Source organism: Triplophysa rosa, unplaced genomic scaffold (assembly GCF_024868665.1).
Source record: "Triplophysa rosa unplaced genomic scaffold, Trosa_1v2 scaffold18_ERROPOS6875776+, whole genome shotgun sequence".
NCBI lineage: Eukaryota > Metazoa > Chordata > Actinopteri > Cypriniformes > Nemacheilidae > Triplophysa > Triplophysa rosa.
In genome coordinates this window covers 9,993-24,760 of record NW_026634206.1, presented here as the reverse complement: position 1 = coordinate 24,760, position 14,768 = coordinate 9,993, and the positions used below count along the sequence as shown (strand labels likewise).

General features: G+C 36.5%; 1 protein-coding gene across 1 annotated transcript; it reads right to left on the bottom strand.

Moving 5' to 3' along the window:
• Window positions 1-5,067: 5,067 nt before the first annotated feature.
• LOC130549894 (uncharacterized) lies at window positions 5,068-7,189 on the bottom strand. The gene is made up of 3 exons (XM_057327236.1): window positions 7,073-7,189; window positions 6,853-6,997; window positions 5,068-5,538 (listed from the first exon to the last, which is right to left on the bottom strand). The coding sequence occupies exons 1-3, from the start codon at window positions 7,099-7,101 to the stop codon at window positions 5,068-5,070; spliced, it is 645 nt and encodes a 214-aa protein (XP_057183219.1). The 5' UTR covers window positions 7,102-7,189.
• Window positions 7,190-14,768: the final 7,579 nt, after the last annotated feature.

The following is a 14,768-nucleotide window of genomic DNA, read 5'->3' as shown; positions in this document are numbered from 1 at the left end:
AAGTTGACTTTACTGAAAAAAAATGAGGAAACCGATTACATCAATATTTTTAAGTAAAGTAGTGTTTTAATTTTAAGTTAGTAGAACTCAATAATATTAGGAAGTGATTAAACTACCATTATGGTGATGAGTGTTTGCTTTAGTTGGGACCTTGATTCTTGACATTGCTAAGTCAGCTCCTCCATTTCTACTGGTCTCTTTCAATGCTTGTGAATGTGTTTGGCAACAGCACATGTAAAGCATTCAAAAGTGATGTGTCACAAGACAGTTGTAGTTGTTTGCTTTTATGGTGTGTTATAAAATGAAGAAGCTGCTTTAAGTTTATTAGGCAAACTAGGCAATTTTTTTGACACTTTTAAACATCAACACGCATCATACAAACCTCAACAATGGTGACAATCATCAAACTAATTCAGATAAACAGATCAAGTGCAATGCATGCTGGCAATCATGAATGAGTTTTGTACTATGATGTTAGGATGTTATGATCATCATTTAATAAGTCACTTAATTATCTCATTAACTTTAACTCTTTGAGGACTTGGGATGTGACTTGAGACTTGCTTGTGACTTGAAAGGGATGACTTGGTTCCTCCTCTGGTGAAATCAGCTCATGGGTTCATGGGTGAAACAAAAATATGGCAGGACTTTTACTTTTTGGCCCCTGGACTATACACCTCTGGGCGCCAAATCGATCGAAAATCACTCAAATATGTGTTTACTCTCACATGTATAAAGTAAAGAAAGACTATTAATAAACCGCTAAAGGAATATCAGGCAGTGACACAAAAATAAATGACCGTTAACGTTAAAATGATGAGAGCGCGCGGCTCTTTGCAGAACAGAAAAGGCGCGTGCGCACACATATCAGACGCGCGCACTAAATAAATAGAAACGCAGTTTTAATTGTGGTATCGAACTAAACTCCTGTTCAATAGCTGTCAGAAGTCGGATTTATTGCATTCGTCTTGACATTATAACAGATTTTACTCTGATCATAAATTTTCCATACAATAACATAATAAATAGAAATGACCAGATTCATTAATCAAATGACCAGTGTCCAGGTTATCTGAGGACCAGTACATCACGTCGCTACACTGTAAAAAATAAATGTATTTTTACAGAGAAAAAACAGTAGAATTTAACAGTAACATCTCATTTTAATCAGAACTGTGAAATTCCATAAAAAAGCATACATTGACACCTAATGTACATGTCATCTGTTCTTTAACTGATTCAATGTGTTACTGGAGAAAACACTCTATTTCCTTTAAATTAAAGTCATTGTTGTGTATTGTTAACCTGACATGTCCTTTAAAAAATGTTCATGTTTATTTTCACCCACCGTATTGGGAGGTGCAGTCATGATCTTGGGCAGCGAAACCTCGGACTACAGTGATGAGGTTTATCTGCCAGCTGCACAGAAGAATAGAGATATTCTCGAAGGAGAATAATACAGTTGATTTGAGACTTTTCTGCAGCCTTGTAAATGTCATGTATGATATTGAACATATGCCATGTTCTTTTCATACTGAACCTCCAAAGCATCAACAAGAGAATGATTATGATGGACAGGAGCAACCAGTCAACGTTACCTGTAAAAACTGAGTTATGTTAACAGATGTTTTTCCATTTAACCGATTTCAACGTAACTTTTTAAGTTCTAAGAAACTCAACTACACTGTAAAAAATATAACCAGTTTCAACTTGAGTTCAAAAGCTGCCTTAAAATTACGAGTCAAATTAGTTTTACAAGTCATTTCAACTTATTTTACAATTTGTCTAACGAGAATTTCTCTCTGTAAGTTGCCATGACTAAACATTATTTGTTGTTTTAATTTAGCAAAGTAAGTTCAAAACCAGCTAACACAAGTCTCCATCATGGTGGTCAGTTATTCCTTATTCTTATTTTCATTACCATAACAAATATACTTTGATAGCACACAATTACAGCATTTTATAATGATTAGATATGGTTTCCATTAAACAAGTAGTGTTAGACTGTGGGTATCAATGACTGAGCACTTTTTGTTTCGCTGACAGTTTTCCAAACATCATGAACACATGTTATATGAACTCCACCCTCCAGTGCTTCCTCAGCATTCCAACAATCCCAGAGACGTGTTATAGTTCCAGGCTGAGCTGGGCATGTATTTCAATACAAAATACTTAACCCTTAACATGCACAGGACCCGTGGGCGGGTTAACACTTAATATTTGTTTTGCTGAAAGTAATTAGTTTGAATTTCACCATCATCTTCATCATCAGGTCCTGTGCATGTTAAGGGTTAAGTATTTTGTATTTGAAATACATGCCCAGCTCTGATCAATATCACCTTTACACCACTGTAAACCCGGACAAGTTGAGTGTACTTAAACATTTTGAGGAAACCAATTACCTTAAAAAAGTTAAGTAATGTGTATTTGATATTTGAGTAAAGAGAACTTAAAATGTTCAGCTCATCCAACATATAAAAGGGCATTGCACTAAATTCTGAGTAGACTGAACTTAAAATAATTAGTAACATCAACTGCTCTGTCGAACTGTGAAATGTAATAAGTTGACTTTACTGAAAAAAAATGAGGAAACCGATTACATCAATATTTTTAAGTAAAGTAGTGTTTTAATTTTAAGTTAGTAGAACTCAATAATATTAGGAAGTGATTAAACTACCATTATGGTGATGAGTGTTTGCTTTAGTTGGGACCTTGATTCTTGACATTGCTAAGTCAGCTCCTCCATTTCTACTGGTCTCTTTCAATGCTTGTGAATGTGTTTGGCAACAGCACATGTAAAGCATTCAAAAGTGATGTGTCACAAGACAGTTGTAGTTGTTTGCTTTTATGGTGTGTTATAAAATGAAGAAGCTGCTTTAAGTTTATTAGGCAAACTAGGCAATTTTTTTGACACTTTTAAACATCAACACGCATCATACAAACCTCAACAATGGTGACAATCATCAAACTAATTCAGATAAACAGATCAAGTGCAATGCATGCTGGCAATCATGAATGAGTTTTGTACTATGATGTTAGGATGTTATGATCATCATTTAATAAGTCACTTAATTATCTCATTAACTTTAACTCTTTGAGGACTTGGGATGTGACTTGAGACTTGCTTGTGACTTGAAAGGGATGACTTGGTTCCTCCTCTGGTGAAATCAGCTCATGGGTTCATGGGTGAAACAAAAATATGGCAGGACTTTTACTTTTTGGCCCCTGGACTATACACCTCTGCCCAATATCGAAAATCACTCAATATGAGTTACTTACTGTATTCGATTAACGTGAAAGAAACGACTATTACATAAACGCTAGAAGAATATCAGGATACTCATTAAAATATACGAAGTAAAATTGAGAGAGCTGACGCGTAACTTGTTTTGCAAGTAAAAGTAAGTGCGGCGCTACACAATATAGAGCGGCACTAAATAAGTAGCAAACTAGCTACGTTTTAATGTCATCGAACTACGTACCTTCAAACTGAGAACCGATTTATGTAGACATCAGTCATTAAATAAAGACTTACTGTGATCATAAATCTTTGCCATACCTAGCTATGAAATAAAAACAAATTTATAATAACAATTATGAATGTACCAGATATGAGGTACCAAGGACATAGTCGCTACACTGTAAAATTGGACAGTAATGTCATTTTCTACAAGCAACCATAATTACTATTTGTGTTGTTCACAGCCTTGGAATCCGTGCAGCTTCTTAGACTACAGCCTATGCTGTGATGTAATCCAGTAAATAACTGCTACTTGACATATGTATGTCACTTTCTTTAACATGATTTCAATGTGTTATTTCTAGATAACTGTCATCCTTTAAATTTTAAGCACAGACCATTCATGGACATATCATTATACAAAGGTTGTAGACACTTGGGAGATCTTGTCAAAAAGAGAAAACTGAGAAATAAAGAGATAATTAATTAGGCAAGTCAATTTATTGGTAACCATTACTGTTTTTCTCCATTGGTTAAACACATTTCTTGAAACTTATGCCTCGCTTTAAAATATTAAATGTTTAGCCTCTTACATTGTACGTTACACTGTTCAACATTANTTTCTGGCCAGAGTTGGATAAAGTGTATTTTTACTGAAATATCCATTAGAATTTCACAGCCATATCACATTTTTATCATAACTGTAAAAATATTGGTAACACTTTATAATAACTTTCATTAGTAAGTCATTAACAAACATAATTTAATGCTTAACTAGTCATTAGTTACTAGATTGTCACATAGCTAGAAATATGAGATAACGTTCTTGTTAATGTTTACCAATGGTTTATATGAACATTACTTAATGAATAGCAGATCATTAGTTAATGAATATTAATGCATACAAATGTTATTACCTTTTCAATTCATGTAATGCAATTTAAAGATCTACAATGACGTAATGTATGGTATCCAACAATTAACAGCTTGTTTGTATGTATGTATGAGTTTGTTAATGTAGTATGAATGCTTACAAATATCAGTAAACTTTCATTAATGTATTAACTAAGGCACATATTTACATTTACAAAGGTTGTTAAAATATTATGGTGATTGCAGTTACTTCACGTATTAATCATGTTAACAAATTATTCATAAACTCACAACCCAGCTGTTTAGGTTACACCTTTGATCTTTGTTTATTGTGGTGTGTAAACATACTTCTACTATTTAGACAAATCATTTATTAATTATTAGTTAATGTTTTTGCAGTACCCAATCTAAAGTTGAAACTAGTCATCGTTTGTAAATGTTTATAAATGCTTACGATTGATCTATAAAACTTATACGCTTGCTGTACAGACATTTACAAAACATAATAACAGAAATAAAAGCTTATGGGAAAACCTGTGTTTATTGTGTCCATAAAAGATTTATGACAAAATATATCCACATAGCTATAGCTGATACAGCACAATTGCAAAGTGCCAAACCAATCAATAAAGATATTACTGTAATTTTAACGAAACATTCTTATTGTATGCAACAATATTATTTTAAAAAGTATTCTTAAAAAAGTCTAACTAACTAAACACTTCTTTCTGTCTTTATTTGTACTGTCTTGCAATATCATGAAGCAATCTTCCCAATGCTCCATATTTGTGTTTTTTAGCCAGCCATTCATTCCATTCAATGACTGTGAGATGGTCTTTCAATAAACCCTCTGATCTGTTTCCCCTTAGTCTCCACACTTGCTCCTTATATGTACGCCATGCTCTCTCGATGTGCTGAGTGTGTGCTCCAGTGCGTGGGTCAACATAGCTCACACTGTGGTTAACAGTGAAATGTCTGTAGCCAAGATGGGGCAGACACCTTTTATAGGCACGCCACTCATCACTTATTATAGCTGACCCAGTCCTCACATGATGAACAATTAATGGGACAAGGTCTCTTCTTCCTCTTCTTTCAACCAGTCTTAAAACTGGTTTTCCTGCTGTTTTCCCTCGATGGCTAACTCCTAACATGCCAAATACCCATTTTTTTCTCTTCCATCCACCTGCAATCCGTCCTCTACCATACTGGAAGGGTTAAAAATAAAAGTAAATAATTATAATTTTATACAGATATATATGTTTAGTTTATCTAATTGTATTTAATACACAACAACACAAGATACCTTTTGTCAAAAATTTACATTTTCTATTACAAACATCATAAAAAATTGGAGGCTTGTTAAGAGGTTCACTATAATTTATCTAAAATGGGTGATTTGTTGTTATGTTACTTTCTTAAAAGCAACACTTTGTAGTTTTTGGACCTTAAATCAATGTCTCTAAAATTATTTCAGTGGTAGAACAAGTAATAACTGTACGAATTCTACTGCCGCTGCTACCTGAGCAGCCTCATACCGGCTACAAGCACCTCTGTAAGTTCTGTGTTCGGGTCGGTACACACAGCCTCGCCCATCCCCTGCTTGCCACATGGTTTCCTAATAGAGATGAACTGCATTTGCCGGTTTCATCAGATTAGTAAATAAATGTACGTGCATTGCACTGCCCACGGGGAAGCTTATACAGCGGCATTATTCACGACACTGGTAATAGACAATTGCGCTTATCAACCTAATGGGGGAGCTGTGAACAAAGTTCTATAGAGCTTGTCAATCACGCCGTGTTGAATGCTCCGCCATGTTGGGAGGCAGGCTGCTATTGCGTTCAATGGAGTGGTTTTTTTGTTTTTTTGATTAAGTAATATAACTATTAGGGGTGTAGCCGAACCCGAATACGGTATTCGGAAAGGCACAAATAGCGTGTTTTTTACTAATACTGATTTCGAACAAATACTTAAAAAAATATTTGTATTCGGGAACAAGAAAAACTTTATATCAAAAAGCTGCGTTTTCTCATGAGACCGCAGTGCATGCCCGCATGAGTGAGTGAGTGAGTGACATTCAGGAGTCGGGGGGGTGGGGGGTAAAAGAGGTGACTGACACAGGCTGCTCCACACAGCAACAGAGAAGGCTCGGCTGAGCGAAAAAAGACTTCACTGCGTGCATCACTATTTTTGTTGAATAGATTTTTGTACCTTAACTGGGTTCCGGAGGCAGTTTATAACTTTCGGGAAGCGGAGTTTGATCGGGAGATTATTCCATTACGCTGCATTATTGACGTCTGCAGTCGGGTGCTCTCATGTTCGCTCTGTTTACGTACACTATAACGTAAATTAGAAGTGTAACGCAAAAAAACTGAATCTTTACGCCTATTTTGAATTTTACTCAAATACAAATACTTTCCCCCTCTCAACAAATACAAATACAGATACAAATACCGGCTGCTTTGCAAACCCTTAATAACTATGGTAGGTCTGTCTTGCTGTATTAAAAACTACAATACCATTACACGGAGTCGTTCTGGCAAAGGCGCTGGTAGTTTCACTTTCAATTTCTCCATATATCCAACAAACCAAGTAACGTTACATGTGAAAACAATAATAACAGTGGAGTATGAGCCTCCCAAGATGGCGGAGCAGCCGGCAGAACTGCAACATAAAATGCAGGGCATGACATCAGCTTCACATTCTCTATAGTGTTGCTTTAAATGCTGTTTTAAATACCTTTCTTTTGTGTCTAAAGTGACTTTCATCAATCACAACAAACTCTCTTTGTCCTCCGAGGCGCTGTCCCTTTCTTCTTCTCAATCTTTCCATTGCTGTAACACAGACATCTCTCACTTTTTTTGCCATATTCGTTAAGGTAGCAGAGCTTCCGGCAATACCATCATGAATCATATCAACCACGCCCCCAGACACGCCCACTACCACGAAACCACTATCTGTCCACTGATCATCTACTTCACTATTGGGCCTCAGATCAAAGGGGGTGGAACCCCAGGCCCCGCCCACTACCACGAAACCATTTTTTGTCCACTAGCACATTACTTTTCCCGAAAGCCACCCTGGGGGTCCGACGACCCCGCGGACCCGTCGGGCGGGGGTCCGGATTCCGACAAACGAATAGGCCAAAGAGAGACGTATGATTAGGAATAAAAAAAAATTGGGCTCCAGGCCTTAGCCCTTTCGGTATGTCGCCGTGGGGGTGTGACGCAAACACGTGCAATTGGGGTCTTCAGGCCCCCAGAGGGTCTCGCGGCTTGAGGTCCTCGTTAGTGTAAATGAGTGACTCTGCAACCACTGAACAGACTACACAGCAACCAGGAAGTTCCCTCTTACCATTGTAACTGACAGGCCACGTGTTTGTGTTATCAAGGAGGCTTATTTTTGTATCAAAACATGCATTTTACGTTTAAAGATCATGCTATGTTGTTCAACACAGTGTGCTTAATCACATACTGGTAGATGAGATAAAACAAAGGTCACTGAGGGTCACAGTTAGTCACAATTTGTCATTTTAAACAATGGCGCCAAAACACTTATGAGGCCTCCGCGAATAATGGATATAATACTCTGAAAAGTCCCCGCTACCCATTTATTTGCATGCCACGTGTAGTGGTTATTTGGATGTCAACCTTAGGCCCAAATATGAATACTGTGACTAATGCACACAGTATGTCGTGCAACACAGTGTACCTAATCACATGCTGGAAGATCAATGCAAATAAACAACATTTGATTCATTTTTAGTCATTTTATGATTGCCGATTGAAACAGCTATTTGGCCTCCACTGAACAGACTACACAGCAACCAGGAAGTTCCCTCCTTCCTTGTAACTGACAGGCCACGTGTATGTGTTATCTCGGAGGCTTATTTTTGTATCAAAACATGCATTTTACGTTTAAAGATCATGCTATGTTGTTCAACACAATGTGCTTAATCACATACTGGATAGATGAGATAAACAAAGGTCACTGAGGGTCACAGTTAGTCACATTTGTCATTTTAAACAATGCCGCCGAAACACTTACTGAGGCCTCCGCCGAATAATGGATATGATCACTGAAAAGTCCCCACTACCCATTGATTCGCAAGCCACGTGTAGTGGTTATTGCGGATGTCAACCTTAGGCCAAAATATGCATACTGTGACTAATGCACACAGTATTTCTGCAACACAGTGTACCCTAATCACATACTGGAAGATGAGATGAAACAAAAGGTCACGTGAGGGTCAGCAGTTGAGTCAAACTTTGTCATTTTAAACAAAATAATTATTAAATGATTTTGAACCAATGTCTTGATCATGGAAGATCCAAATACGACCTATTATACAAGATTTCTAGCAGAGTTTTTTCCCCAAACAACTTGTGGTGATGGAGGTGCTTGTTTTCCTTTATTATTTTAAGCTTCAGACCCAAAGAGTCAACTGATTTTTGCTTTTCACTTGGGTGTGATACAGAAATGTTAATATCAATAGGAATATATTTAAGAGATATTTTACTCATAAGAATTAATAGCGGTGTTAATAATTGTGGCCAGTGTGTTTTTTATGTAGCATTTATTTCATTATGTTATTTCCCCCTACCTTCAATTGTTTTACTTCAATGAAACATTGTATTTTGTGAGAAACAATGCAGATTGGTTTTCACAGCTTTCTTTGCTCATATTTATCAAGGATGCCCAAATTTTGTCCACAACAGTAAATGGATAGTTGACAAATATACTGTATATGTCCTATGGTGTGACAAAGCAATTTTTAGAAAACAAACTTTTTTTAAAAAAATTTGCTGTCAGATCATGGGACACTCGGTACAGTATATTTTTCAACTACACAGCAAATTGGCCAGTGTTAAATGAACACTGCTGGGTGTTTATATGTGTCCACACTATAGGGTGTTAAAGTAACACTGAAGCAGTGTTGAAGATAATGAGATAATGAAGTGATTCATTAAGAGATGATTGAGTCATTAATGATGAACACCTGCTGTTAACAAACACAATCACTGAAGAACACATCAACAAGAACAGTTGATTTTGAGGTCATCATTATGGTGAACAGTGTTTTCTTTAGTTAAGGTCTTAGCCTTGGACTATTGATGTTTATTCATTTACAACAGCTTTAGTGATGTTGACTTAATGGCACTTGTATTTTGTTTAAAATTAAGTTTAGCTAAAGTTATGTATGAGGCTGAAGATATATGTGATTGATTGTGGAACTTTTACTGTTGTAGGGTTTCAGTTTTAAGCGTAAATGCAAAATGCTTTATATATTACACACAATACTCTAAAAATGCTGCTGTGGAGAAATATTACTTAAATCAGTCTGGAGAAACAATTACTGCCCAAAGAATTAACACTGTCACTAAGATCCATCTAGACATCAACACTCTTCATATAAACCTCAATAATGGTGACAAGAACGGAATTATTTAGCTGAACAGATCAACTGCAATGCATGCTGGGAGTCATGAAGAGTTTGACTATGATGTTACCCAGAATGCATTGCTGCATGAAAATGTTTGTTGTTGCTGTCACCATTATCTGACATTCATTCACAGATTCTTGATGTCTGTGTGTTTAAATAGTTGAGACTTTGTTACCCTTTAACAAGTAATTGGGACAGCTATAGCTGCTAATCAAAGCTAAAGACATCAATTTATCCAAAACTTCTTCAGGATAATGTTTCTGCTCTTCTGAATTCACTGCAGTTGGGAATCTACCTGGTTGGCAAAATCTCGTCACGGCTGAAAACAATTCATTTATTTGAACATGTTGAGAAATATGTGAGGCTACCAAAACAAGACAAATTTGTTGCAGTGCCGCTTCTGCACTTGTGCCAGTGATTTCATTTATATCTTGACATATGCACAGCTTATTAAATTCAGCTGTAAACTGATGTCAGTGTTGCTAGATTAGGTGGATGATTTCCAGCCCAAAGGCTCACTAAAACCTACTCACTCCAACAAAAACCAGCCCAGAATTTTAACTTCCAAAATAATGTGATAGTATTTTATTGCAATGTCAATCAACGTTGATAAGGATCGTTTTTTATTTCCTTATAATTTTAATCATGACAAGATGAAAAAATATAATAAAAATCAGGAAAATAGATCAAACAGATCAATCAAGGCAAATGCATTAAGAAAATCAGAAAATAAGACTAATAGGATATGTCCAGAAACCACTTCAAATGGCAATCAGGAAATTGGCGCATTTTTGTGCAAAAGTGCCCACTATAATTAGTTCATCGAAAGCAACGCAATGAGCAGGTATTTTTCAGTCGTTCATGAACTTAACGCACACACCACGATAGCAAAAAACATGCAATTCATGCATACTAATGAACAACAATAATGCGCTTACCTTAACGAGCTGCCTTAACTTCTGACAGAACTACAGTACATCTTTCGTGATGTATATGTTTGTAGAACATGCCAATAGCTAAATAGCAAAATTACATGTTTAAAATCTGGTCCTTTCGCGCTAAAAAACCCTACCACTCACGAGTCACCACGTGATGCAGAATATCATGCTCGAGATCTGAGATCAGTTACTCCGTCTTCTTTGATTTGATTGGTCACCGCTTTGCTCTGTAAACAGTAACTCCCGCCTTCTTACATTTGATTGGCTAGTGGCCACCTCACACAGCGCTTCCGCTTTTAGGCAGACCTATCGTTAGGTTGAAAAAGTCACGCAATGACAAGAAATAATATTGATTGTGCATCAAATACAGATTAAAACTAAAGTAACGAGCCTGGTTTGAAAATGTAATAAGTAGAAAGTACAGGTATTTGCGAAAAATGTAAAAAGTGAAAGTAAAAAGTCGTCAGAAAAATAAATAGTGGAGTAAAGTACTGATACCAGACAAATCTACTTAAGTACACTTCCCATGTCTGGACGTCAAGAACCAGCATATGAAGCTCAACAATGGTGACAATTAACAAAACGCTTCATGCTGCAATGCATGAAAAACTCCCATCATGCACTGCAGTATGACTAATTATTGTCACCACTGTTGAGGTTCATGTGATAAATGTTCATGTCTAAAAGCATGATGAGGATGTTTTATCTCAATACTGAAGCATTATTGTGGCATTGGTTTAGGAGGGTTTGTTTAAATATCCAAAAGTAGTTAATAAACCCAGAGAGATTTAAACCAGAAACACTCATTCATGGAAAGCATAAACTATTCTGCTCCTTTAAGATTTGATTCAGCATTGCACAATGTTTGCTGTAAAACAATATTGTAATTGCTTAGAGGCAAATCTCTTTGAATTACTGAACGGCTCAAGAGCCCAACTAAACACACTGAGCACAATTGAAATGAACACTGCTTAGTGTGCACACTACAGAGAGATTGAATGTTTTCTTTTATCTTCAGTTGATTCCATTAAAAGTTGTGGCTGAAGTCAGGTGTTGGGCTGCATTTCATTTCTTGTTATCTCTTCATTATCTCATTAACTCCCACATTCAATGTCACATTTAGCAGCCTGTAGTATACACTTTTATGAGGGGGTCCTTGAAAAATAGTGGGAAGGTTCAAACTCCACCTCTGTCATCGGAAGTCTGTGTGTTGCCAGATGTTGAGGTAGTTTTCTGTAGCCAATGGCCTATGGACCTATGAGCTGGGGCCACACTGTGAAAAATGTTTCGTAGTTTTAATGGAAAAATATCAGCAACTGTGGTTGCCAGTAAAATTCTGTAAAGATTCTGGGAAAAGCAAGTAGCTTTGCAGTTTAAAACTTCAGGGCATAAACTTCAAGCTGTGTATGAAATTATTATTTGAGTGTTTTATATTAAGAACATTTGTTTATTTAAAATGAAAACATGTAACTAATGGTTAAAAGTGAAAACATTACATTTCCTTATTTTATTTCTTTGCAATTCATCATTAATAAACATCAAAGTGACTTTTAAACAAAGCACCATGCAGCACAACATCAGTACCTCACTGCCTGACCTCGACTTAAACACAGACTCCACTCTAGTGGTGACCCACAAAACATTTCATGTCAGAAAAGAACATTTCTGTAGTTTTTACGTCAAAATACCGGCAGCTGTGATTGCCATTAAACTGCCGTAAAAATAAGGGAACATCCTGTTTTTATTCGTCCAATCAACTCACAGCGGAAAACATGAGCCACACCCACTATTCATCTTGGAAATATGTCTGAATAGTGAATACGATCACCACTTCTGCTTCACAGGGACATCCATGACTTGATGTTTTATTGTTGTTTAAAGTCACCAGTATTGTGATCAGTGTTTGCTTTAGCTGAGCTCTGTCATCCTTCTTTTGGTTGCTCTGACGGTGTTTTTATAAAACATAGTTGTTCAGCAAATAAAATCAAAAGAAAATTTGATAAGACTCTTTTGTCTGATTTTCAGACATTTTTTCTGAAGTTGTTTAGTTTCTCATTGGGTTTTTGTTATAGTCTGAATGAACTTACATTGGAGACCCACAATTCCATAAATTAGAGAAGAAAAGATCGCTTTAAATTAGTGCCTAAACTACAAAACATGCAAAAAATGACATAGAAACAAGAGAAAAAAGCTAAGCAAAATTGTTTTCGTTACAACACAAATTTATAAAAACTAGGGAAAATCTTAACATACAAAGCAAAGGGTCGAGACCCCAACTAAAGCAAACACTCATCACCATAATGGTGACTCAACAAAAACCATCAACATGTAACCTTGTGTTCATTCTCAATAAGAACTTTTGTAGACGTACAACCGAAATAAAGTGACCGTAGTGGTGATAGTGTTTGTGGAGTTGAAAAAAACTCCTTGTAAAAACTATGGAATTTCACTGTTAATTTCCAGAGTAGGCAAATATTTCCTGAACCACATATTAATGTTTAATAGTTTAAATACAAAAGAGGCAGCTGTATAATATCGTATTACACACGTTTTGCTAATTACATTTAATATGTACATTAAAAATAAAAAACGAAAAGATATACAATGACGCTGATTGAAGCATGAGGTGCTGAGCTGCGCTATCACATACGCTGCTGTTCCATTTGTAAAATAACTGGACTTGCCTCCTTGTGTCTTTGTGAGTTCATTCTTTTCCGGGTCGAACTTGCCAAGTCCGATCTTGGAAGGACGCAAGTCCGGACTCTGCGAACTTGGTATTGAGAAACGGCCATTGAAATCAGTATATCTAATAAATGATTACATACACAAATAGACTTTATATGGTTTTGAGCACATGTGAACACTTTGAATAACCGGTAATGTTCGAGGCCTAATACTTTGGGAAGGATTTTGGAGCCTGCTTTGACCTAAAAATGACCCAACCATTGTTTAAAAGCTTGCCCAAGCTCTGGGTACTTTCCACTGTGTATGAGTATCTATAGTAATGGTCTTCGTCCAGTGATCTTGGTAAAAACATGTTTTGATGTCAGAGAGAAAAGTAGCGTCCCCTATTGTATGTAAATTTATTTAAAAAACTAAATTGCGATTGGTCTGCCACTCATTTTTTTCACGCTGTGAACCCCACCCTCCCCCTGCCTGAGATGAGAAATGAAAAGTGTTTGGTTATTTCTGTTACAGTATGTGATTTCCAGGTGATTTTTAAAAATGCCACAAGTCATTTGATCCACTAATTTATAAAATGTGTTTTATTTCTGTATTGTGTTAATAACATGTTCTCTTTTCTTTCTCTCTCTGGTTAAAGAATAAGTCAATGGAAGCTGCTAACAGTAATCAAGACGGTCAGTTCAAGATGGGAAAAGACAAGAAGAAGAAGAAGAAGGGAAGGCTGCGACAGGCTTTGAAAAAGGTCTTCTGTTGCTTCTTTCCCTGGGCTTCTTCCTTCTCAAAAGTATCTCCTGAGGATGACGGTTATGAGCCTTCAACTAGTAAGACTCAGATGGAATCAACAGCTTCATCCAGTGAGACACAAAAGGTTTCTGAATCTTCTGCCACCAAGACTCAGAAAACCAAAAAAGGAAAGATGTCGAGAAGTCAGTCAAAACTATCCTATAAGACTGACCCGCTCCACCGAAGCCACCCACCGTATTGGGAGGTGCAGTCATGATCTTGGGCAGCGAAACCTCGGACTACAGTGATGAGGTTTATCTGCCAGCTGCACAGAAGAATAGAGATATTCTCGAAGGAGAATAATACAGTTGATTTGAGACTTTTCTGCAGCCTTGTAAATGTCATGTATGATATTGAACATATGCCATGTTCTTTTCATACTGAACCTCCAAAGCATCAACAAGAGAATGATTATGATGGACAGGAGCAACCAGTCAACGTTACCTGTAAAAACTGAGTTATGTTAACAGATGTTTTTCCATTTAACCGATTTCAACGTAACTTTTTAAGTTCTAAGAAACTCAACTACACTGTAAAAAATATAACCAGTTTCAACTTGAGTTCAAAAGCTGCCTTAAAATTACGA

Coding starts and splice junctions, on each gene's coding strand:
- LOC130549894 (XM_057327236.1), bottom strand. CDS start 7,101: ATGAAAGTCACTTTAGACACAAAAGAAAG. Junction 6,998..7,072: donor ACTTTAGACACAAAAGAAAG/GTATTTAAAACA, acceptor TTTATGTTGCAG/TTCTGCCGGCTGCTCCGCCA. Junction 5,539..6,852: donor CAGAACGACTCCGTGTAATG/GTATTGTAGTTT, acceptor TAACCCTTCCAG/TATGGTAGAGGACGGATTGC.